This window comes from Argentina silus, assembly GCF_951799395.1.
Source record: "Argentina silus genome assembly, chromosome: Y".
In the NCBI taxonomy this organism is placed as follows: Eukaryota; Metazoa; Chordata; class Actinopteri; order Argentiniformes; family Argentinidae; genus Argentina; species Argentina silus.
In genome coordinates, this window is record NC_139654.1 from 21,651,777 (window position 1) to 21,677,720 (window position 25,944).

A 25,944-nucleotide genomic window follows, 5' to 3' on the forward strand; every position below is an offset into this window, starting at 1 on the left:
AATTATCTTAACATAAGACACAACACAACACAAATATAGCCCTAATAACATGGCCTCAAAATTGATAGCCCTAAAGTTCCCCCTGGGAAAAGTTATTCTACTCTATTCTAACAGTATTCCTTATCAGTATACTTCGCAGGGGGACGGAAGGAGGGGATGACCTTCCTTCCAAACACCTTGGCACTGTTGGTGTATACACAGTGCACAAGGTCCCCTGCGTAGCTGAGGAGAGTTGATGGTGGTGTGGTGAGGGATGCAGCAGCGCGGTCCTGGTTCCACCTGTTCAAGCCCTCCAGGAGGTACAGCTGAAAGTTGAGGCTGTTGGCGCTGGTCCCTAAGAAAACATGTGAATGTATACAGTTAACCAGCGAACAGGTCCTCAGACAACTTAGCGAGAAAAGTAATTTAAGTAGTAGTTTAAAAATGATAACTGTAATTGACACACACCTGGGATGAACCTGTTCAGGTATAAATGGAAGGACTCCAGAGAGGTTGAGCCTCTGGCACACCTGTACTTGCTGAGGACTACCCCTGCCTTGGTGGTGGTGCCCGTCTCTGTGTACAGAGGCACATCCTGGATGCACTTCACGTGCCTCTTCTGGATGCACCAGATCCTCTGTCTGACGCATCCTCTATCCATCCAGCAGAGGAACACCTAGCATGTCCCTCCCCTTCTCCCCCATCAGCTCCTGCAGAAGCTGGTCCAGCAGGCGGATGATGGTGTCCTCTCCATGGGTCCTCCGCCTGCAGTAGAGGGCCAGCTGGTCCCTCGTGACCACCAGTCAGTTACAATATGCAATGTACAGTAATGACCATTCAGTGACCAAATGTTGTATTGTAATGAAGTTGGTATTCACTAGTAGTAGGCTATGCATTTAATGACTGTGTTTAAGAAACAGAGACAGCAAAATGACAAATTTTGTTTGTGAAATGGTCTACTCAAGATATGTCATACCTTCTGAAAGAGACCATACCACCTCTTTTGACGTGGAGCTGGCCTGTTGCCCGCACCAGCAGGCCAGACCCCTGTGTTGGCAAATGCCCTCAGCCATTCTCCGTCCGTCATGGCTTTGTGTGTCTTTGGTTTTGACATCTGAATACAACAAAGGCCAGAGAGATATTACCACCATTACAATGAACAACACGAGTTTTCCCTAAGATCAGTCTATATTACGCTATACAGTCCATACTACATCCATACTATAATAGATCATAGTCTTGATAAAGAGGGACATTAGAAGGCTAAGACAGGACACATGTATGGATGGTCTTATTGATAATAATCAGTCAGTGTCCAACAATGTTATGTATAGCTAATGTACAGGCTATTTCAAACACCACAGCTCGAAATGGTGTCAGTCCCGATCACTTGACAGTTTTGTGAGTCATGGGCGGGGCTCTGTGGTATTAAAGCGGCACGCATTGTCATCCATCATTTGTGGACAGAACTCGCTTTAATTATGGAGTACACAAAAGTTTCCAATACTGTAGCTGTCTCTTGTGGTGGATGTCTAGGTTTTACTACTCTGTAGTTCAGCTCTTCGGAGGTGAGATTCAAGAAACAAAGTCCTGAGTAGCCACAATATCTGAGTCCGGTATTTATTATTGCGACAAGAGCCTAACAGCAGCCCAGCGTAAATCCGAGGGACTGTTTAGCGCAAGTCTGAAGAGGCGATTATCAGGGTTGTCTTTTATACAGATCAAACATAATGGTAGGCGTCGCCAAGGCTATCACCTGCGAGCTTGTGCTTATGTGAGAGGTGGCGGGAGAGAAAGAACAATGGGGAGACTTTCTTACTGATCAATCGCCGTTCAACATTTCACACTTATCCACCTTCCTGTCGGCAAGATGGGTCTGTTCCTTCGTTCTCGCTCTCCCCCACCACTCCCTCTGAAACCACAGCTATCCATATGGTAATCATACAGCGTTTCTCAGAACAATGGCTATAGAACTTTAGAGGTGTGGCAAGAGAAAATGTAATCACAGTATTTACACAAGTTGTATCAGTCATATGAAAGTGTATATCCTTCAAACAGTTCTATCAATGTATTTTCCATAACACTCTTTCTTCTGCAGCCAGAGTGTACACGAGGGTCTTCGTCTACACGACCCTCTGACAGCTCCTATTCACGCCGCTATCGCACTCGTGCCCTCACTTCTCGTGGATGAAAGTCAATTTCGAAACCCAAAACAGATGTGTGTGAGTGAAAGAGACATGGTGGGAATTCAAGATCGATTTTAATTTTTTAATCACTACACACACATTCCTTTAGTCTAGTGTGGAAACAACATCAAGGGGCCATTTTCGGTGAGCTAAATCAATTCATGTTTAATCATTTTGCTTTCAGGGCTGCTGGACTTCCAGAGAAATACTGCAATGAAGTGGAGAGAAAGGTCCATGCCTTTCCCACTCTAGATCACTAGCATTACTGATGCAAATCCTAAAAGTTCTAGTGATCCTAATCAAATATTTAAAAAGAGAAACTGTCACATCACTTTTTTTTTTCTTACATGGGACTCGACTAAAAAGAAAATTAATTGCCACAGGTTGGAAAACTAGCGCAGCATCATCAGATCATTTCTGAAATTATGTTTTTGATAATAGGTGTAAATGTAACTGTTGTATACTTGAACATGGCAACTATTGACAGCGGCAGATAACAAATTATGACTTACTATGAGTAGATGCATATTAAGTTATACTGCATCATCAAATCGTTGTTTGTACAATTGTAGAATGTCCCTCACACTGATTCATTAAAAAGTACCCACGATCAACTGGATACAACTTTATTTAGACTATATTTCTCTTTTAGCCAGGTCTTGCTTTAATTTATCAGTGATAAAACCTCTTGCTGTTGATATGCATGACAAAATAAAGTTACAATTCAATTAGTTTGATTGGATAATTAAAAGTAGTCATCCGCTCCAGCCGGAGACAAATACATACAACTGGCTCTACACATCTTAAAAGCATTGAAAGAATACATCAAGGTAAATACAGGCTTTTATTTGAGATTATTCTTGACAGAACTGTATTATGTACTGAGATCTAATTATTCATAATAACCATCTAAATACATAACCTACAGCAGTGTTACTGATCAAATCAACGTCACTGGGATACCAAAAGACCACTGTCGAGTTCCCTATTTGTTGTCAGTGCGAATCACACTGAACCAAACGGGCACGTTTCTCTAAAGCATCATAGCACTAAGACTATCAAGTCCATTGTAAGCAAAAAGGTGATTTTAGAGCTTTAGGGAATCTCACCCCAAAACAGGACAGTGGAGGTGGTCTCCACTTTTTTTTGTATTCATAATTTATTCTGTACACACAAAATTATGGTGACCTAGAAACAACACAACACCTGGCACACAGTCCTCAGCACAAGGAGGTGAGAAAACACACATACAGGTCCTAGGAGTCAGCCTTGGTCCCCCTGCACATACACGGTCTCACACACTACACAACAGAAAGTCACCTAGAACACAGAGCCAACAAAGGACGACAAACATCTACTGGGTTGACTGGGGAATTCAAATTTGACACACACATACAAATATTATATGCAACTTTTTTTCCCCCCAGAGTGTACAATAATGACATGCATTATACAGACAGATGTCAGAATTAAGAGGTTCCTTCTCACAACAGGGTGCAAATCAGATGCATCTCCACCTATTTCAAAGGTCAATTGCTTCATTCTGAAGTTCAATTACATACATAAACCATTAAAAAAAAACATCATAACACACTATAATAATCATTATAGTGATGCAAGTAGTCATAAATATGGAATATGAAAAACATGTGGTCCAATTTATTTTAAAATAATACAAATAAAAGTCCATTGCAGTTTTATAAGGGAGAAGGTAATGAAAATAATTTAATAAGCGCAGGCTTGCTTATTTGAATCCCCTGTTGACCATGGTACGGTGAGGAACACAAGGAGAGACAGACAGGTGACTCAGGGGTGGGGGTTCACATGCTGTAGCTAAAGCCAGGCTGAGGGGGCTGGCCGTAGCCGGCTGGTGCTGTGTAGCCGCCATAGCCATAGGGCTGCTGGGGTGGCACAGCCACATTGGTGCTCGAAGTGAGCATGAGCTGGGGTGTGCCTGCAACACAAGCACAAGGGAAACACACATGAGCATATGCCCCAAGAAAAGGACAGAGACACTCAAATATTAGTAATTTCCCAGCTGCTAACATAAAACAATAACAGGATCCAATCAATCAACATAGCGTATAGCTCCTACCATAAACAATGGGCTGAGACTCTGTGGCCTGCTCCTCCCGTTTCCTCAGGGACTCAGAGGCGTCAAGCTTGTCCACCTGTAAGAGGCAGAGAGAGGTGAGCGTATTGGACCCTGACACAGCCAGCAGGGGGAGCTCTGATGAGCAAGGCTGAGTTGCCATTATAACTGACCTCTGGGTTATTTTGGCTGTGACTATAGTAGGTGCTATTGGCTATACTACCAAGCTTGAAGAACCACAACAGTCCAGTGTAAGGGAGTCTGACTTTGGATTAGACTAAGCAGACATAGAAAACAGCTTAGTACCACCATCCAGTCACCAGATGTATCTTTTTTTCAGGTGTTTGAACTGTATGCAGAGAACCAAACCCATTTAAACATCATGAACATGCGTCGGACAACATGACACATGACATTTTTTTATCACAATGCTAAACACTGAGTTTCAGTAACTTACCCCATCATAAAATACACAAATCAACTAGAAACTACAAATCAAGAGAACACACTACAGGGAAAAACTGATCATATTTTTAGTTACACCAAATAAACTATCTGCAAATAAGGTAATATTTATTATTTTGTCCTCTTGATTAGTTGCCAAGCATGATTTATAAAATATACAAGACAAGACTGACAATTCACAGCATCAAGCAAGCAGAAAGAAACTCCAAAATACTATTCTGGATGTTGAAAATTCTTAAAATATAAATTTTTCAATTTTTCAAATGTAAATTCCTCCAAATCACAATATAGGGTTCAGTTCTCTACATACTTGCTGTCTACAACTACTGAGTCAGTAAGTATGGTTAAGCAAGCTGTTTCAAGATAGATCAATAGGCTGTAGTTCCATAGAAGTGAAAATAAACATGCTGAAGCGGGAGTTTGGTTATTTCTCTGTTAAAAGTGTGCATGAGAGAGTGAAAGGCAGAGAGCCACAGTGGAGGGAGGGAGAGGGTGGAGGAATGGTTTGTACGGCCAGTCAATGTTTCCAGAAGCAGGCACAGCCAACAACTATGTCTCCTAGTCTGTCCAAAGTGTTGCTAATGCTCTGGAAGGGGTAAACGCATGCTGGACAACAAGGTAAATTCACACAATACAGGTTTGTAATACGCTTTTCACACCCTGCATGCTCGCTACGTGTGTGATTTAAACCAGGAACACAGAGCGAGAACAAACAGCCGTCACAACCACCAGCAAGCTCAGTGGCTCCTGGGTGGGTACTCTCATCGAGGTGTGGAGTGTGGACTCAGAAGCAGCAGAGTGACATGGGGAGGGGACAGACTCATGCAATTTCATCTAGATTTACTCCTCCAAACTATAGGCTACAAAGGGCTCAAAAATAATGATTTGAAATGGATTCGACTTTCACCTTTTCCTTAATTGCATCAACCTGAAAGGGAATTCAGAGAGGTAACTTAAGACAAAACAAACTGAATTCTCTAAGAGAGAGCAAGAAATGTGGAATCATGAAGTTAACAGAAGAAAAATCACAGTGAGGGATGTAGATAAGCCACTTTTGATACAAATGCTCATTTAAAATGCTGGAAGTATTAGTGCTGGTCATTTAAGTCAGTCAGCAGATGATGTATAAAAATACATTAATAGTTAATATAAAGTGTTTCTAAAACCATCATACACATCTTGCACAATATTTACCTAAAATATCGCCATGTTTAAGTCAGTTTTACAATTTCATGTTAACATACAATTCTATCACATCATTTCAACTATGTTACATGTTTGTCTTTGTGAAAACATCTGTATGGAAGAGCAGAGATGGAAAAACCCAAATCAAAAGAAAAACATGATTAACGTGATTGACAGAGAAGGATGAGAGTGAGATCATATGGAGGAAGTAGAGTTGCAGGCTTCAATTTAAACAAAAAAAAAAGAAAGAAAGATGGGCTGTCCGATTTACACACCTGTGCTGCTTGCACAGTGTGTGATCTGCTGGAGTTTGGTTGTAAGATGACCTTCTCTCAGGGAAAATGCCTGACAACTACCGACAGCTTATTCAACAGTATGCAACTGTGTACTCCCTTTGAATTACTACCTTTCACTATTTCAAAGAAATCAAGTAGGCAATATCAAGTCACTGCAAACCTTAGAAACCTACCAGACTTGCTGTATCAAAGGCCGTAGATTGTGAATTACCACCCCAGTCCTGGCCAACCTACCTTGGAGAGGTACTCCCTCATGACCTGGATGAAGTAGGGCATGGAGAAGTCCATGAGGTTGTGCCTCCAGGCGGTCTCCAGGACCACGTCTGGCCGCAGCAGGTCGTAGCAGGTGAAGAGGCAGGCGGTAAAGCACTCCTTCTTGTCCTCCTCCAGGAACCATGCCAGCAGCTCCTCAGCCAACTCTGTGCCCTTCGATTCTGACGCATACTGCATGGCATCCTGGAGAGACAAAGACACCAGTATCAAACCTGAGAAGAGGGTGGTGATGATGTCAGGGTTGTAACAGAGTGACACACATACAAGCAAGCAATAGTAGCTTACAAAGACAACTACCGCAGAGGTATTTGTGCTAAATATGGTCAAATGTTTTCAGTGGCCCAGTAGGTTGGAGCATGGTTTTGGGTAAAGTTGTGGGTCATGCGTGATTCATGGCAACTGATCAATTGGCATATACTAGTGTTTCACTTTAAGTTGAGTGTCAGAACCTTGTAGAGTTTGTCCTTCTTGCAGAGCTCCACACTTTGCTTCCATCGGTTGTTGCCTTTGAACAGGTAGGCAGCGATCCTCCTGAATTCTATCAGCTCGTGCATCTCCAGACCCTGGGCCAGGGAGATGTTGTCAAAGTTGTCGTAGGCATCGATGGAGGAGCGCAGAGCCTGTACAGGACAGAGGAATTGCATAGATGGGTTTGGACAGAATGAGAGAAAGAAACTTACTTCACAACAGAGCTTATTCAACAAATTAAAAAAAACAAAACAAGGAACTTTCCCCTTTTAACAATCGTAATACTTTTACTCCAGTGTCTCCACAGATGATTCCCTCGATACAAACATCCACAAAATCTTAGATTGTAGATCTTCGTACCGCATAGTCTTCCTCTGTGATGAAGAGGTTGTTAAGTGCTTCGTTGACTGACTTGTTGTTGTGGTTCTGTACTGAACGCAGGTATGGTTTGACCAAGGAAAGCTGCTTGACCTGATGACCAGAACAGAGACGAAAGGGCCATTCAAAAAAATTGTCGGGTAGATAACTCAACCTGAACGAACATCAATAACTATCCAGCTAACAGAAAACATGATAAAGCATAATTATTTCATCATTTGAAGCATTCCAGTACCTTACTGAAGAAGTTGACAGCCCGTGTGTGGTCAAGTCGTGGCGACAGCACTATGAGCAGGTCGTTCAGTAACATAGGTTTGAACTCCAGGTAATACCGGACGGCTTTGTAGGACAGCTCCACATTGGCTACCTAACAATGACAAAATCATACATGCAAAAGTCAGACCTGTATTCATTGACTTCAACTTATACAAAGCTGATTGAATATTGAAAGTCTTACCACACCATTTGATCACCCCAACAAAAATATTGAAGAGCTGAAAGATGCCATCGACTGATCTGTCGACCAAGTTTGTGGTGTTACCTTGGTAACAATGTCCTTGAAATGGCTTTCCTTCCAGGCGTCTGCTGGGTGGTTCATCATGGTGATGATGGCGTTGTCGTACTCCTCGTACTTGTCATACAGGAAGACCAGCTCCCCCCACAGGTGGGCGTGCTCTGCAGCCCTCAGAACCTGCAACAGCACAGATGAACACATGATATATCCACACATCAGCACACAGACAACTGCCACATCACACATTTAAAACACTTTGCTGCCCATCAAATAGCATATACATAAAATCAGACAGTATATACAGTGCCTATAGAAAGTCATCATACCCTGTGAAATCTTTACCTTTTGTCACATTACACCCTGGTAATTAAAATAAATCAAATCTAACTTTTTTGAGCTGTATGTACACGTTATAACCCTCATCATCAAAGTGAAAATAAAAAATGTAAAAATTCTGGACAATTATTACAAATTAATTAGTGGAATACCTGGTTTGGTTAAGTCAGGGGTTCTCAACCTTTTGCAAGCTGGGCCCCCCTAAAGTTGGTTCATTGCAGTTGGGGACCCCCCCCCTCCTCCCGGCGCCACCCCCCCCCCCCCCCCCCCCTTCCCGGCGCCACCCCCACTACACCACCTTGCATAGATAGATAGATGGATAGCCCTAGGCTAGGCTATTGTTGTTAGGCCCACACTATTATTATTATCATCATCATCATCATCATCAGTAGCGGTAGGTAGGCCTATTATCATTACTAGGCTATTGCTATAATTGGGAATTGGCACCAGACCTCTGATATGAATTTATGCTTTATTATTGTTATTATTACTAGGCCTATTAGTAGGCATATCATCTGCATTTTTTACAGAAGCTTGCAGGTAGGCGATGTTAATGTGAGACCTGAGCCTGCTTTGCCTTGCAAAGATCCTCAATTCTTGGCGCAATGTCTGATAAACATAGCCTCAAATCATCCTCGATTTGTGCATGATTGCGGTATTTCGTTTTGAGTGCAGTAATTTTTGAGAATCCTGCCTCACACAAATATGTCGACGCGAAAGGGAGGAGAATCTTCAAGGCGACGTCACAGAGTTGAGGGTATTCCTGCATCAATGCTGCCCAGAATGACGAAAGAGGGCAGGAGGTAAAGAGTTGCTTCAGCCTACTGTCACTCTTCAGCTCAATAAGCTGTTCCTGCATATCAATTGACAGCTCGTTTGCTGTGCACACAAATGGATCTCGAACCCACGCAAAAGGGCGATAATCCTCTTTAAAGTACGTCGCAAATTGTTTTCTCATTGCTGACAGGTGCTCAGACGCTGATTGAAATAGAGAGGAAAAATTGTGTGACGTGCCTGCATCAGTGATAAAGTCTGCAAGGCTGGGGAACATGTCGCAGTTCCCTCGACTGATGCGGCCATGCCAGAGGTCAAGTTTTTGTGTGAAGGCGTCCACTCTGTCTGCGAGGAGCAAAATATGAGTTTCGCGGCCTTGCAAAGACAGGTTGAGGCCATTCAAGCGGTCAAATATATCGACCAAATAGGACAGAGACGCAAGCCACATAGTGTCATCCAGATGCTTCGCCAGATCTGATTTGATTTCTGTCAAAAACCACTTCACCTCCTCTCGCAGCTCATACAACCGCTGTAACACCCGCCCCCTGGAGAGCCAGCGAACTTCAGTGTGCAGAAGCAGCTGTTCGTGCCCTGACCCCATCTCCAGGCAGAGGACCCCAAACAAGCGAGAGTTTAGTGGCCGTGATTTGATGAGATTTATCATTTTCACGGATTGGTTCAGCACGGAGTCAAAGAGAACCGGCATTTTTTTAGCAGCTAGTGCTTCGCGATGGACCATGCAATGTGTCCATTTCACAAGTGGAGCTACTTGCTGAACGCGAGCAGCTAGGCCACGCTCACGGCCCGTCATTGCCCGCGCACCATCCGTGCATAGGCCAACGCATCGGTCCCAAGCCAAACCATTTTCATTGATAAATATATCGAGGACATTGAAGATGGCTTCTCCTGTAGTGTGCGACTGAAGAGGCCGGCAAAACAGGACATCCTCCTCAATCGCCTTGTCCCGCAGATACCTGACATAGGTGAGGAGCTGGGCCTGCCCAGCAATATCAGTGGATTCGTCCAGCTGCAGCGCGTAGTAAGGACTCTTTTTTATGAACTCTATCAGTTGCTCTCTGATATCATTAGACATGTCTGAAATTCTCCTAGCGACTGTGTCATTGGACAGTGGTACTGTACCGAGTTTGGCTGCTGCACTATCATTATTCTGCACATGTCTTGCGTGGCCGGCAAAATGAGAGTCTCGGCAATTGTATGCGGTTTACCCAGTTTACCTATTCTTTTGGCCACTGCATACGATGCCTCCAAACACTGTTTAGACACAGTGCTGTGCATTGAAATGGTTGTCTGTTGCTGATGGAGGCCATCAAGCTTTCTTTTAAAATATTCAGCCGGTTTATCCTTAATGCCAGCATGCTTTGTTTCGAGGTGCCTTTTTAGTTTGCAGGGCTTCATGCTGTCGTTTGCCAGCACCTCGGCACACACGACACACTGAGTGTTATGGCTGAGAGGCAGTGTGGTGGACCCAAAAGCGGAGAGATACTCAGCGCGAAGTGTACTTGAACGGGTATTTTTAATAAAAACGGGTAGGGACACTGGGACCAATGATAAAATAAAGGCGGAGAAAACAAGCTCCGTAACAAAAGTACACGCTTAACAAGCGGTAGATAATCTAGACGGGGAATACAGGGATAGGCGATACTGACGATGCTGACAAACAGACAGGTACTCACAAACAACGGGGAGCACACGGAGAGAATCTCGGACAGGGACAAGAGGAAACATACAGGCTATATAGCAACAGGGGACAGAACACAGGTGAAGCGGATGAGGGTGAATCCCGGCAGATTGGGAGGCACTGACCCGAGTGGCCAGAGGGGGGCGCCAGAGTCAACTGAGGTCTCAGATCAGCCGTGACTGTAAACCCAAACTGCAGGTATGCTTCATCGTACCTTCGAAGCTTTTTTGCAGCTGGTGGTGCGTCGGTTGCCTTGTTGGTCCTCACAAGAAATCTCTCCATTTTTGTTTGGTTTTGAAATAATTTGGATGTGGATTAGTTGTGTTTTCAATAAAGTTTATGCTATGATGTAACAATGTGTGCGGCTATGTTGAGAGACTAGTATCGGGGGCTAATCAGTCGGGACTTAGGCACGATCTTTAATACAACAGTACACAATCACGATTTTGCAGGCAATGCAGATTTTATTTTAAGACTTAACAATTGTAGTCCTTTGTGAGTGAGTGAGTGGGTGAGTGTGTGTGTGTGTCTTAGTCGCGTGGGTCGTATAGTTGTGTCGAAAAAGTGTGACGGTGAAAAAGTTGCTAGCTAGTTAGCTAAGTGCACGCCGAGCAGTTAAAATGTTTTGCATAGGCCAACGCATCGGTCCCAAGCCAAACCATTTTCATTGATAAATATATCGAGGACATTGAAGATGGCTTCTCCTGTAGTGTGCGACTGAAGAGGCCGGCAAAACAGGACATCCTCCTCAATCGCCTTGTCCCGCAGATACCTGACATAGGTGAGGAGCTGGGCCTGCCCAGCAATATCAGTGGATTCGTCCAGCTGCAGCGCGTAGTAAGGACTCTTTTTTATGAACTCTATCAGTTGCTCTCTGATATCATTAGACATGTCTGAAATAGTTAGCTAAGTGCACGCCGAGCAGTTAAAATGTTTTGGCTAGGGCTGAGATGGGGATAATCTTTAAAAAGACTGTTTGGGTTTTGAAGTATAGGCCTAAGTAAATCGATATCGAGATTGATAACAGATAGACACAAGCGAACTTGGCAAGAGACTAGACTAGAGTGAATGGAGCTACGACGCGTGTGCGGACGCTTATATAGTAGCACTTACGTGACGTCGCGTCACAGGCTCAAAATACTACCCCCTGTATTGGTAGATTTGAAATGAAACTGTGTGGTTGATTTGTTTGTGTGTTATAATAGTCCAACCACTTGCATTTCGACATGGGGGGAATCTGTTGCATCTCCTTTGTAGGTCTACTAATAGCCAGTGAGTCCGTGATTTTTCGTGTTTTTTTTTCTTTTTTTTTTCCTCCCATCCTGTAGCCTACTCGAGCCCCACCAGTTGAGAACCACTGGGTTAAGTGATCAGCCCCTTAGAGTATACCATTATAAACTTGCTCAGGTGCAACCAATCAACTTCCAGATCAAACACCAGGCTAATTGCCCTCCACCTGACATCAATTGTAGTGGTTTTGATTACTTCAGTTTCTTGAGGATTCCACTACTAGAAATGCATGGTTCTGCAAAGAATTCACCATGGTTGGAAAAGTACTTTCAAAAGGCCTCCGGGATAAAGTTGTAGGAAAACACAAGTTAGGTGAAGGCTACAAAAAGATTTTGAAGGCTTTAGCTATCCCTCTGAGTACCGTTCAGAGCATCATTAAGAAGTGGAAGGCGTATGGCACCACCAACCTTGCCTAGATCAGGCCGTCCGTCCAAACTGGATGACCGAGCCAGGAGGACATTGATCAGAGAAGCTACCAAGAGGCCAAAGGCAACTTTGAAGGACTTTATGGCTGGGACTGGTCTGTCTGTGCATGTGACAACAATCTCACAAGCTTTACACAAAATGTGAAAATGGATGCTGCCAAGTACACCCAAATTCTAGAGGACAACCTGCGTCCCTCTGCTAGACAGCTGAAGATGGGCAGGTCATTCACCTTCCAACACGACAACGATCCTAAACATACCGCCAAAAGAACAACGCAGTGGCTTAAGGATAGAAAGGTGAATGTCCTCGAGTGGCCAAGTCAGAGCCCTGATTTAAATCCGATAGAAAATCTGCGGAAGGACTTGAAGAGAGCAGTCCATCGCCGCTCACCACGGAATTTGACTGAACTCGAACAATTCTGCAAGGAAGAATGAAAATATTCTCCAATCTAGGTGTGCAAAGCTAGTAGAGACATATCCAAACAGATTGATGGCTGTAATTGCAGCAAAAGGTGGCTCTACAAAGGGACTGATGACTTTTCCAACCCTGTTATTCCTGTTTTTCATTTTTTATAGATTTTCAGAACTGTCGCCTTTTTTTCATTAGTTTGATGTTGTATGGCTAAATTTGTACATAAAGCTGGAAAAGGTTTTTTTTTTTTTTTTTTAAATGGGTTTTGATTTCAGGCTGTACGACAAATATAGTAACTATTTCAAAGGGGTATGATGACTTTCTATAGGCACTGTACATTTAGAGTGAAAATATGCAAACTAAGTCCCCTTGCAGAGGTATCTATCTGGAGACAACTTACCTTTGGAATGTTGACTCTGGACCAGAAGAGTTCCAGGTGCTCCCTCATCTTCTGGGGTTTAAATTTAGAGTAGAGGATGGCCAGCTCAGTGAACATGCCCATGTGAGCGCGCTCCAGCCCCAGGGCTGCCTCCAGCATGATGATCAGCTCCTCGAAGTAAGCACGGTCCTGTGGACACACACGATCTCCAATAAAATATTGAACACACTTCAGAGGTCTTGCCTGTTAGTACAAGTATGTATGATGTAATCTTGGTGGCAGTAGTATGTGTATGTACAGTGCATTCAGAAAGTATTCAGACCCCTTAACCTTTTCCACATTTTGTTACAGCCTTATTAGATTAGATTAGATTAGATTCAACTTTATTGTCATTGTGCAGAGTACAAGTACAGAGACAACGAAATGCAGTTAGCGTCTAACCAGAAGTGCAAAATAGCAGAAAGTGCAATGAACAGTATTTACAGGTAGTGCAATATGATATAGTATAATATAAGCAGTATAATATAGCAGTGCAGTATAGCAGTATGTGAGTAGCAGTAGCATTATAGCAGAATAAATAGTTACAGTATGAGCAGTGTAGCAGCATATGAGCTGTATGGGTAATGCAGTCTAGCAGTATATATGTATTAACAGTAACATGAGGTAGATGCAGAATAAATATAAATATGGAATGCCGTATAAACAGTATAAACAAGTATGTGCAGTAGTATTAAAGAAAATATAGGATATGTGCATTATGTGCATTATGAACAGTATGAACAGGTATGTACAGAAGAGCAGTGGTATTGAGTAAGAGCAGGGGAGGGGAGTATAGTGCAATAGTGCAATTGTCCGGGTGGGGGGGGGGGGGGGGGGGGGGGGGGGGGTAGTAGGTTGTCAGGTAGATGTAGTGTTCAAGTTCAGCAGGGTGACAGCCGCAGGGAAGAAGCTGCCTCTGAACCTACTGGTTCGGGTGCGGAGAGACCTGTAGCGCCTCCCGGAGGGGAGTGGGGTGAAAAGTCTGTGGTTGGGGTGAGAGATGTCCTTGACGATGCTGCGTGCCTTACGCAAGCATCGTTTGCCCTGGACAGCCTCGATGGAGGGGAGTGAGGAACCGGTGATGCGTTGGGCAGTCTTCACCACCCTCTGCAGTGCTTTCCGGTCCGATGCCGAGCAGTTGCCATACCATACTGTGACACAGTTGGTAAGGATACTCTCGATGGTGCAGCGGTAGAAGTTCACCAGGATCTGAGGAGACAGATGGACCTTCTTTAGTCTCCTCAGGAAGAAGAGACGCTGGTGAGCCTTCTTTATCAGGGTGGAGGTGTTGAGGGTCCAGGAGAGGTCCTCAGAGATGTGGACACCCAGAAACTTGAAGCTGGTGACTCGCTCCACCTCAGTCCCGTTGATGAGGATGGGGGTGTGTGCGCCAGCTATAGACTTCCTGAAGTCCACAATGAGTTCTTTGGTCTTCTTGGTGTTGAGAGCCAGGTTATTGTCGTTGCACCACACTGTTAGGTGCTGGACCTCCTCCCTGTAGGCCGACTCATCGTTGTTGCTGATGAGACCGATCACCGTTGTGTCGTCTGCAAACTTAACGATGGTGTTTGAGCCATGTACAGATGTGCAGTCGTAGGTGAAGAGGGAGTAAAGGAGGGGGCTCAGCACACAGCCTTGTGGAACGCCGGTGTTCAGGGTGAGGGTTGAGGAGGTGTGGTTGTGAAGCCTAACAGACTGCGGCCTGTTGGTCAGGAAGTCTAGAATCCAGTTGCAGAGGGAGGGGTTGATGCCCAGTTGCCTGAGTTTGGAGATCAGTTTGGAGGGGATGATGGTGTTGAATGCTGAGCTGAAGTCAATAAACAGCATTCTCACATAAGAGTTAGTCTTGTCGAGGTGGGACAGGGCGGAGTGAAGTGCCGTTGAAATGGCATCCTCTGTACTCCTGTTCTGCCGGTAGGCGAATTGAAAGGGGTCCAGTGTGGGTGGTAGGCAGGTCTTGAGTTGAGCTAAGACCAGCCTCTCGAAGCACTTCATGATGATGGGCGTGAGTGCCACTGGTCGGAAGTCATTTAAGCTCGTTGCAGTGGAGTGTTTTGGCACCGGCACGATGGAGGTGGTTTTGAAGCACGCGGGGACAGCTGCTTGGGCTAGGGACAGGTTGAATATGTCAGTCCAAACCTTAGTCAGCTGCACAGCGCAGGCCCTGAGGACGCGTCCGGGGATCCCATCAGGACCAGCAGCCTTGCGTGCGTTAGTCCTGCTCAGTGCCGCACACACGTCGGTGGGGGATAGAGTGAGGGGCTGGTGATCCGCAGGGAGCACAGCCTTGATGGCCACCTCCTTGTTGTCCCTGTCAAAGCGGCCGTAGACGTGGTTCAGCTCATCAGGGAGGGAGGCGTCAACGGAGAGGGGTGAGGTGTTAGATGGTTTGTAGTCAGTGATGGCCTGGATGCCCTGCCACATGCGTCGGGGGTCAGAGTTGTTTCTGAAGTGATCCTCTATCCTCAGCTTGTGGTTGTGCTTGGCCTTTTTGATGCCCCTCTGCAGATTAGCCCTGGATGAGCTATAGGCCCGAGCATCCCCTGATCTGAAGGCAATGTCGCGTGCCTTCAGCAGGAGTCGGACCTCACTGTTCATCCATGGCTTCTGATTAGGGAAAGTGGTGATCCGCTTGAGTGTGGTGACACTGCTGATGTTGGAATTGATGTAGTCCAAAACAGATGAGGCATATGAATTAATGTCCGTGTGGGAGTCATGGGTGGCCTGAGTGGCAAACACACCCCAGTCAGTGTTTCCAAAACGCTGCTGGAGCGCTGAGTCAGCTCCCTCTGGCCAGACCTTGACTGTCCTCACTGTAGGTTTCACTCGTTTGATGAGTGCTGAGTACTTGGGCAGTAGGAACAATGAGAGGTGGTCTGATTGACCTAGGTGGGGGAGGGGAACGGCTTTGTACGCATCAGCCATGCTGGTGTATACTTGGTCCAATGTCCTGTCTCCTCTGGTGGGGCAAGAGACATTTCGGTGGAATTTGGGCAGTACAGTCTTTAAGTTGGAGTGATTGAAGTCACCCGCGACAATGAAGGCTGCCTCGGGATGCAGAGTCTGTTGTTTGCTAATGGCAGCATACAGTTCTTTCATAGCAATCTTAGCATTAGCATCCGGGGGGATATAGGCTGCCGTGATAACAGTGGACGTGAACTCTCTGGGCAGATAGAAAGGTCTACACTTAACCATGAGAAACTCCAGGTTAGCTGAGCAGTGACTCTCGGTGATGGTAGTGTCCGTGCACCACGTCTTGTTTACATAAATGCACAAACCTCCACCTCTGGTCTTACCGGAGTCGCCTGCTGTTCTGTCTGCTCGGAGAACGCAGCGCCCTGCTAGCTCGATAGCTCGATAGCGTTGTCGGGAACCTCGCTGTTGAGCCAGGTTTCAGTGAAAACCATGATGTTACAGTCCATAATCCATTTGTGGGTGGTGATCCGCAGCCGCAGTTCATCCATCTTGTTTGCCAGGGAACGAACATTTGCAAGGAAAAGGCTAGGTAATGAGAGTCGGTGTGGGGTTAGCTTTAGCCTAGCTCTCAGCCCACCTCGGCTCCCTCGCCTGTGTTTTCGTTTCCGAGCCGGTCTGGGGCCTCTTCCGGTCGGTGTAGCGGAGTTAGCTGGACCCGCTGTTTTGCTAATCTCGGGTATATCGTCGATAAAGATGACTGGAGTGCCGGAACCGATGTCCAGAAGTTCTTGTCGGCTGTACGATATGTACGCTAAACTGTTTTTAGCGAGAATACTTAAGATAAACAAGCAAATAACTACTAGTTCGCAAACTCTGGAGAGACACTGAGCGTCGCGATGCATGCGCGCCGCCATCTTGTCCAATCTGAAAAGGATTCAATTATTTTTTTCCCCTCATCAATCTACACACAATACCCCATAACAAAGCAAAAACAGGTTTTTAGAAATGTTTACCAATTAATTAAAAATAAAAAACTGAAATATCATATTTACATAAGTATTCAGACCCTTTGCTATGACACTCGAAATTGAGCTCAGGTGCATCCTGTTTCCATTGATCATCCTTGAGATGTTTCTACGACTTGATTGGAGTCCACCTGTAATAAATTTAAGTGATCGGACATGATTTGGAGCAGCACACACCTGTCTATATAAGGTCCCACAGTTGACAGTGCATGTCAGAGCAAAAACCAGGCCATGAGGTGGAAGGAATTGTCCGTAGACCTCCGAGACAGGATTGTGTCAAGGCACAGATCTGGGGAAGGGTACAAACAATTCTGCAGTATTGAAGGTCCCAAAGAACACAGTAGCCGCCATCATTCTTAAATGGAAGAAGTTTGGAAACACCAAGACTCTTCCGAGAGCTGGCTGCCTGAGCAATAGGGGGAGAATGGCCATCGTCAGGGAGGTGACCAAGAACCCAATGGTCACTCTGACAGAGCTCCAGAGTTCCTCTGTTGAGATGGGAGAACCTTCCAGAAGGACAACCATCTCTGCAGCACTCCACCAATCAGGCCTTTATGGTAGAGTGGCCAGACGAAAGCCACTCCTCAGTAAGAAGCACGACAGCCCGCTTGGAGTTTGCCAAAAGGCACCTAAAGGACTCTCAGACCATGAGAAACAAGATTCTCTGGCCTGCTGAAACCAAGATTGAACTCTTTGGCCTGAATGCCAAGCGTCACGTCTGGAGGAAACCAAGCACCGCTCATCACCTGGCCAATATCATCCCCCTGGTGGTGGCAGCATCATGCTGTGGGGATGTTTTTCAGTGGCAGGGACTGGGAGACTAGTCAGGATCGAGGGAAAGATGAACGGAGCAAAGTACAGAGAGATCCTTGATGAAGTCCTGAGCGCTCTGGAGCAGGTTCTCAGACTGGGGCGAAGGTTCACCTTCCGACAACCCAGGAGTGGCTTCGGGACAAGTCTCTGAATGTCCTTGAGTGGCCCAGCCAGAGCCCGGACTTGAACATCTCTGGAGAGACCTGAAAATAGCTGTGCACGACGCTCCCCATCCAACCTGACAGAGCTTGAGAGGATCTGCAGAGAAGAATGGGAGAAACTCCCCAAATACAGGTGTGCCAAGAACAGTTGTGTCTGTAATCGCTGCCAAAGGTGCTTCAACAAAGTACTGAGTAAAGGGTCTGAATACTTATGTAAATGTGATATCAGTTTTTTATTTTTAATAAATTAGCAAACATTTCTAAAAACCTGTTTTGGCTTTGTCATTGTGGGGTATTGTGTGTAGATTGATGAGGGAAAACAAATAATTTAATCCATTTCAGAATAAGGCTGTAACATAACAAAATATGGAAAAAGTGAAAGTCTGAATATTTTCCGAATGCACTGTATGTCACTGTGACTGTGTTGGCATATGACTCAGTGGCATTTGAACTCCTGCCTGGTAGTAGTTGATGAGCTCCTCCAGTTCGTCAGCGTGGACCACAATGTGCAGGCCACACATCTGGGCCAGGCGGAACTCATTCCCATCCACACAGGCAAAGCACACCTGGGAGAGGAAAAGGCAAATATGACTTTTATATCAGTCAGTGTCATTATTTCAAATAATAATAATTAAAAATAATAATAAAAAAAAAAATTGAATTGAGAATTATTCATGGCTGAAATGTGGGTGTAGCAACCCAAAAGGAACTCAACTGCTACCATGGAGATATACTTTAGTTGCATATATTGTGAATATGTCTGACCTCTTTCCAGGTCCTGGTGCTATTGGCCTTGCGTGCTCCGTCCACGGCGGCCTGGTACTCTCCAAGGTGGACCAGAGTAGACGCCAGCCGCCCAAAGTTGGACACATTGTTGTAGAGCAGCTTGGATGCATCGTACATCTTCTCCTCATAGCATCTGTCACCAACCTGGAGTAAAGTGAAAAAAGATAGTGATACAGCAAATGTACAGGCAAACCTGTGCTTGTCTGTCTGTCTGTGAGACTGTTAGTGAAAGATGAGTGGTGTTTGTGTATAGTGTTTGGACCGTACTTGTTGAATGTGGGCGTTGTTGGGCCCATTGATAAATTCCTCCAGCTCAGCCAGACGGTTGGTCTTGGCCAGGGCAAAGATCAGCTCTGTCTCCACATAAGACTCCCGAGACTTCTTACGAGCCATCTGCAGGAACTTGACCAGGTCCTCCCAGTTACCTGAATTTCATAGGGGAAGATTTTAGCTCAGTGCGAGTTTGCATCGCTCAACCCAATACATAAACACTTTTACACTAATTGCCTTATTTACACTTATGCATATTGCACTTCTTGCCTGTTGTGTTATGAATGCATTTTTATTATGTCCTGATATTTGCGCTGTTGAGCTCTCAAAGTAAGCATTTCTTTGTACAATTTACATCCTGTATCCTTTTGCGCATGACCAATAAACTTTGAGTTTATTTGATATAGGAACAAGCCTAGAGTGAAAAATAAATTGAACGGATTGGGCGGCACATAAATTATTATTGTCCATCTTACCACTTTGGGCTGCAGCCTGGCCCACCTCCATGTATGTGGAGGGGTCGTCAGCTTTGATGTAGGAGTCGATGGCCTCCTTCACCAGGCCCTTCTGCAGCTGGGCCTTGGCCAGCTGACTCCACACAGGAGGCTCGTTACAGCGCTCTGCAAACTCATAGGCCCGGTCCAGATTCCCAATGTGCTCAATCAGGACCTGCACACAACCAATAAGAGCTTTATTCAATTTAAACGTTTAACCAATTCAGGCAAAGAGGGGCACACAAGTAGCATCTCCACTACAGGAAAAGAATCAGCAACCTTTTAGTCAATGGTCCATGTCCCAAAGAAATATTTCAACCTGTCAACATGGTTAAAAGGGAGAGGACGCCGTCAGACGCAACCACTGACCTGCACAGCAGAGGTGTTGACGTCAAACTTCCTGAAGATGGCGAAGGCCTCCTCAAACAGCTCATTGCTGATGGCGATGTTAGCGATGTCAGGGGCGTCGTAGTTGTCCAGGCGGTTGATGTACTCCATCACACGCGTACGGTCTGCCTTGATGGCAGTCAAGATAAGCAGGTTCTGCAGGTTTCTGAAAACAAGATAGGACCATTCTCTGCATTGGCATACTGAAACATCAGAACATTCAAATGATCCTTGAAATGAACAAGAGTTATTACTTTTGGACGGCTGCAACTACGAGGGAAAATTTGGTATAATGAACCCACAAGGTGAAGTTCCCCTATTACCTGTGTTCACTGAAAACAGAGTTGTCCAGAACAATCTTCTCCAGTAGCTCGATTAGTTCGTTGGGAAGGTCGGCAGTCATGAAGGCCTTGACTGTAATTGACACTTCCTCTGGGTCCTGAGTCTCAGACAGGGCTGTCTGCACAACCTGCATGAGAGAGTCAGCCATACAACAGTTCATCAGAAACACAATGAGTGCTATCAGCAAACATATTGCAAACTTGGATTCAAGATTCTTTATTTGTCACGTGCAAACAAGTATACAGTGAAATGCAAAAGTGACAGTGCCACAGAGTAGTGCAACAATACAATAAGTTTTAAAATAGAATAAAATAGAAGTACTAAAAAATATACAGTATGAACAGTATAAACAATATGAACAGCATAAGCAATATAAACAGCAGATGGATGATTGTGTGTGTGCATATGTGTTATGATGTCAGTGAGTGTGAGTGACTTGAGGGGGGCACTGGTGGGGTCATCGTTGATGATCCTTATGGTGTGGGGGAAGAAACTCAGTCTTAGCCTCTCTGTTCTTGCTGCATGACAGCGAAGGCGTTTGCCTGACCGCAGCAGCTGGAACAGTCCGTTTTTCGGGTGGTGAGGGTCCTTCATTATCCTATAGGCTCTGGTCCTACACCTCCTGGTGTACAGGACATGGAGAGGGGGCGTTGGAGCTCCCATGGTCTTTTCTGCCAGGCGTACCACCCTTTGCAGAGCTCGCCTGTCCTGGGCCGTGCTGTTACCGTACCAGACGGTGATGTTACCAGCCAGGATGCTCTCCACAGCTCCAGAGTAGAAGGACTGAAGGATCCTCCGGGAGACTTTGAATTTCCTCAGCTGCCTGAGATGGAACAGGCGTTGCCTTGCCTTTACCACCAGTGTACTGATGTGGGTAGTCCAGGTCAGGTCTTCTGTGATGTGGACTCCCAGGTATTTAAAACTGCTCACCCTGTCCACAGCAGTCCCACCAATGTCAAGCGGCGTGTAGGTCCTTGGATGTTGTACTCTCCTCAAGTCAGCTCCTTAGTCTTGGAGACATTCAGGATGAGGCTATTCTTCTGACACCAGAGTGACAGGTCCGCCACCTCGTCCAGATAGGCTTCCTCATTGTTTTCTGAGATCAGCCCCACCACAACTGTGTCGTCCGCAAACTTGATGATGGAGTTGTCGCTGGACTTAGCCACACAGTCGTGGGTGTACAGGGAGTAGAGGAGGGGGCTAAGGACGCAGCCCTGGGGGGACCCTGTGCTCAGGATGAGTATGCTGGAGGTGTGTCTACCCACCCTGACCACCTGTGGCCTGGCCGTCAGGAAGTCCAGGATCCAGGCACACAGGGGAATGTTCAGTCCTAAACCAATCATCTTTTCAGCCAGTCTGGTGGGGACTGTGGTATTGAACGCTGAGCTGTAGTCTATAAACAGCATTCTCACATAGCCCCCCTTCTGATTGTCAAGGTGAGAGAGAGTGGTGTGGAGGACCTGGGAGACTGCATCGCCCGTAGATCTGTTTGGTCTATATGCGAACTGCAGTGGGTCCAAGGTCGGAGGGAGGGAGGAGCAGTTACAATTTTATCAATGACCCCTGATTGCTAGTAGTTATAACGTAGTTAAGGACCAGTTAGCATCAAGTATCATTGGGGGGGGTACAGCTATCCGAGCCTCATGAAGAGGAGTGGGGACCTACAGTACCTGGTCAATGAGAGGTCTTCTGTAGGGGTTACTCTCCAGCAGCACGCTGGCCCACAATTCAGGGTCCTTACGGCGAACCAGGTAGCGAGACAGACTCTTGAACAGGGAGTTCTCATTGCAGACCTACACAAGAAAAACCAAGGTGCTCAATATTTGAGGCAAAAATACAAGCAGATTTCATTCCTCTCTCAGTCCATTAGTCAAGTTAGAGCATTTAACTGTGCTGACGCATGAACGTTTCTGCTTTTGAATATGATGAAACCATTGAATAATATAAATGGGTCCATTAACGTACTGTGTAGAGTATAATGTATTGATGCTATGCTCCAACTGAATGTATGCAGCCATTCCCCACTTACATGGATGAGCTCCTGATCACACTGTCCTCTCTCGTAGGCCACGCAGGCCAGATGGGGGTCTCTCTTCTCACAGTACTTGCCCACGACACAGCTGTCGTAGAAGGGGTTCTCACGCAGGAAACGCTCCGGGTTGTTGTTGCTGTCGATGTAAATCTTTGCCAGGGCATTGTGGGTAGCAGGCTCCTCACAGCCCTCGTGGATACGGGCCTCCAGCCATGGCAGGAGCAGCTTCAGTCTGGGACGGACACATCACACGGTTTATGGGTAGAATACTGCAGCCTCATTGGACAACACTGTGTGCAGTCTGCTGCCTTGCCATTAGCCTCTTCTCAGCTGTTGTATCTCCATTGTTTTTCATTTTCATGCTAGAAGCTAGTGAGCTAGAAGTTAGCAATTGATATGTCCGACAGTCTCCTTGAGTCAGAGGTATGCCAGCTAGGCTTGAGCCGGTGTCAGAATTCTCAAACCGGTATACCTTCCCGGTTACACCGTAATACCTTTGTTTAAAAAAAAGAATAAACAAACAGACTCTTTCCACTAGGTGGAGCCCATTGTGCATTAAATCCATTGCACGTCTACTCTCGACGAACACAGTGAGAACACTTGAAAACAGACACCAAGGCAAAGTAAGCGTATACATTATTTATTTGTCACCCCAACAAATGCACTGTTGATCACTCAATCAAAATAAATAAAAAAAAAACAGCAGGCTTAGAAACTTATATTTATTGTCTACAAAATGGACAGGTCAAAATTAAAAAGGAAATTCACTTGGGTCAGAAAAAAATAAACCTGAATCTAAAATAAACAAATTAAATAATAGTCCTGAGTAACATTACACAAATGTCTCAAACAAAAAAGACATAAGCCTAGCCTATAGAGTGGACCTCGGTAGCATATGAGCATACAAAAACATCTTCAGTAAACAAAAGTAAATAACATCACAAAGATGTCTTTAGTAAAAACAAAGATCACAATAAATAACAAATAGGCCTCAGTAGCATTGCAAAAACGTATTAACCCTAAAACATACTAACCCTAATAATAGAAATTAAATGGCTGTTTTTAAGCCTGCCAGGCTATGACCTATCTGGCTACCGACCATAGCAGGCAAAGCTTTTTGTAAAATCACCACAGTGTTACTGATCACGCCTAGCACGTTGCATATGCCATTTTATTCATTTCATAAACATTGGCTCCTGCACTTGGTGGGTGTAATGGCAAAACACCGGTTTGCACGGTGTGGCAGGAATTATACCGGTGTAAGCTTGTGCACCGTACGCTACCGGTAATACCTTCCACTGGCCCAACCCTAATGCCAGCTTGTTTCAAGTTTTTAATTTCAAAACGGGATGTGCTCGCTTGTGACTGTGTTTCCACTATATGCATTCAGGACCTTTACCGCCACTCCTGTGGGATTTATGAATTTTATGAAATATAGAGGTACGCAAAAACGCATACAGGTTCTCTGTGCTCTCTCCACTTTGAGCAACTGGGGCAAGCGTCAACCACTAGCACAGCTAGTAGCTTATAGGCAAGAGTGCAGCCTCTTCTCCTCCAGTCACCTCAGAGCATAGTTGTGAGAGCGAGAGAGACAGTTGAGTGACGTGGGTCAAGAACAGGGTTGAGTAGCTACAATAAAGGTAGAGAGCTAGTTAGCTAGTGCTAAGCTACAAACTTGTTGCACAAAAATTCCCCTCACCATTGTCGAAAGTCTGGCCCTCCCCTGGCCTGCATCACCACCTGAGAATGCCACTTGGAGCTTCAGAAGAGGGGTTCGACGCTTAAATCGTGGCAGGCTCCCGCACGGACGGGAGGAGATGGCAGCGGCACGTGGGCTGGATGCACGGGTGGAGATAAAGCGCCGGTGGATTCCGGGTGGAGTGCCCCGGTGTGGGGAGATGGCCCCATCTAGTGTCCTCGTGGAAGAAGTATCCAGTGACACTGAGAGCTCGGCTCATAAGAAGAAACAGGATGAACCTAAAAAGGAGTTCATCAAACCAGAGGGAGGAGAGGATGATGGAGCTGTCGATATTTTTCCTGGGGATTCCCCTATGTCGGTTCCTGCTCCCGATCCGCTCCCTGCAGAGGGGCAGGTGGGGTCGGGGGGGGGCTACGGAAGAATGCGTCATAGGGGTCCTCTGTGGCATGGGTTACCCGCAGATAGATTTTGATATCTTTACATGTCAAGTAACAAAAAGATATGACATGAAATATAACCAGCAAAACATACTATACAGTGGGGGAAATAATTATTTGATCCCCTGCTGATTTTGTTAGTTTGCCCGATTACAAAGAAATGAGCGGTCTATAATTTTTATGGTACTTTTATTTGAACAAATAGAGACAGAATATCAACAAAGAAGTCCAGAAAAAACACATTATATAAAGTTATAAATTAATTTGCATTTGATCGAAGGAAATAAGTATTTGATCCCCTACAAACCAGCAAGAATTCTGGCTCATACAGACCGGTTATATGCCCATGAGGCACACAGATTAGTCCTGTCACTTTAGGAAAAGTACTCCTAATCTCTGCTTGTTATGGGTATAAAAGACACCTGTCAATAGAATCAATCTCTTCCATTCCAACCTCTCCACCACCATGGGCAAGACCAAAGAACATTCAAAGGACATCAGGGTAAGAGTTGTAGACCTGCACAAGGCTGGAATGGGCTACAAGACCATCAGCAAGAAGCTTGGTGAGAAGGAGACAACTGTTGGTGCAATTATTAGAAAATGGAAGAAATACAAAATAACCATCAATCGCCCTCGGCCTGGAGCTCCATGCAAGATCTTGCCTCGTGGGGTAAGGATGATCATGAGAAGGGTGAGGGATCAGCCCAGAACTACACGGGAGGAGCTTGGTAATGATCTCAAGGCAGCTGGGACCACAGTCACCAAGAAAACCATTGGTAACACACTACACCGTAACGGATTGAAATCCTGCAGTGCCCGCAAGGTCCCCCTGCTCAAGAAGGCACATGTACAGGCCCATCTGAAGTTCGCCAATGAACACCTAAATGATTCAGAGAAGGCTTGGGAGAAGGTGATGTGGTCAGATGAGACCAAAATTGAACTCTTTGGCATAAATTTGACTCTTCATGTTTGGAGGGAGAGAAATGCTGAATGCTACAATCCCAAGAACACCATCCCCACCATCAAACACGGAGGTGGAAACATTATGCTTTGGGGTTGTTTCTCTGCTAAGGGTACAGGACGACTTCACTGCATTGAGGGGCCAATGGACGGGGCCATGTACCGTAAGATCTTGGACGAGAACCTCCTTCCCTCAGCCAGAGCACTGAGGATGGGTCGTGGATGGGTCTTCCAGCATGACAATGACCCAAAAACATTCAGCCAAGGCAACAAAGGAGTGGCTCAAGAAGAAGCACACTAAGGTCATGGAGTGGCCTAGCTAGTCTCCAGACCTTAATCCTATCAAAAATTTGAGGAGGGAGCTGAAGCTTCGAGTTGCCAAGCAAAAGCCTTGAAACCTTCAGGATTTGGAGAGGATCTGTAAAGAGGAGT

The 25,944-nt window shown here is 45.5% G+C and overlaps 1 protein-coding gene across 3 annotated transcripts in view; it reads right to left on the reverse strand.

The window, feature by feature from the left end:
• Window positions 1–2,741: 2,741 nt before the first annotated feature.
• LOC310824266 (clathrin heavy chain 1-like) overlaps window positions 2,742–25,944 on the reverse strand; it is a 45,936-nt gene continuing 22,733 nt past the window's right edge. Inside the window, exons 17-33 of one of the 3 annotated variants that reach the window (XM_083697114.1) lie at window positions 22,414–22,648; window positions 22,055–22,177; window positions 20,366–20,511; window positions 20,025–20,208; window positions 19,638–19,830; window positions 19,159–19,316; window positions 18,871–19,035; window positions 18,564–18,671; window positions 13,173–13,340; window positions 7,864–8,013; window positions 7,558–7,689; window positions 7,305–7,415; window positions 6,926–7,096; window positions 6,438–6,659; window positions 5,630–5,650; window positions 4,261–4,336; window positions 2,742–4,119 (exon numbers count right to left, since the gene is read on the reverse strand). In XM_083697114.1, coding sequence (XP_083553240.1) covers window positions 3,986–4,119; window positions 4,261–4,336; window positions 5,630–5,650; window positions 6,438–6,659; window positions 6,926–7,096; window positions 7,305–7,415; window positions 7,558–7,689; window positions 7,864–8,013; window positions 13,173–13,340; window positions 18,564–18,671; window positions 18,871–19,035; window positions 19,159–19,316; window positions 19,638–19,830; window positions 20,025–20,208; window positions 20,366–20,511; window positions 22,055–22,177; window positions 22,414–22,648 — 2,497 coding nt within the window. In that variant the 3' untranslated portion in view covers window positions 2,742–3,985. Of the gene's footprint in view, window positions 4,120–4,260; window positions 4,372–5,629; window positions 5,651–6,433; window positions 6,660–6,925; window positions 7,097–7,304; window positions 7,416–7,557; window positions 7,690–7,863; window positions 8,014–13,172; window positions 13,341–18,563; window positions 18,672–18,870; window positions 19,036–19,158; window positions 19,317–19,637; window positions 19,831–20,024; window positions 20,209–20,365; window positions 20,512–22,054; window positions 22,178–22,413; window positions 22,649–25,944 lie in introns of all 3 variants that reach the window. The other 2 variants (XM_083697115.1, XM_083697116.1) reach the window with 2 other exon arrangements.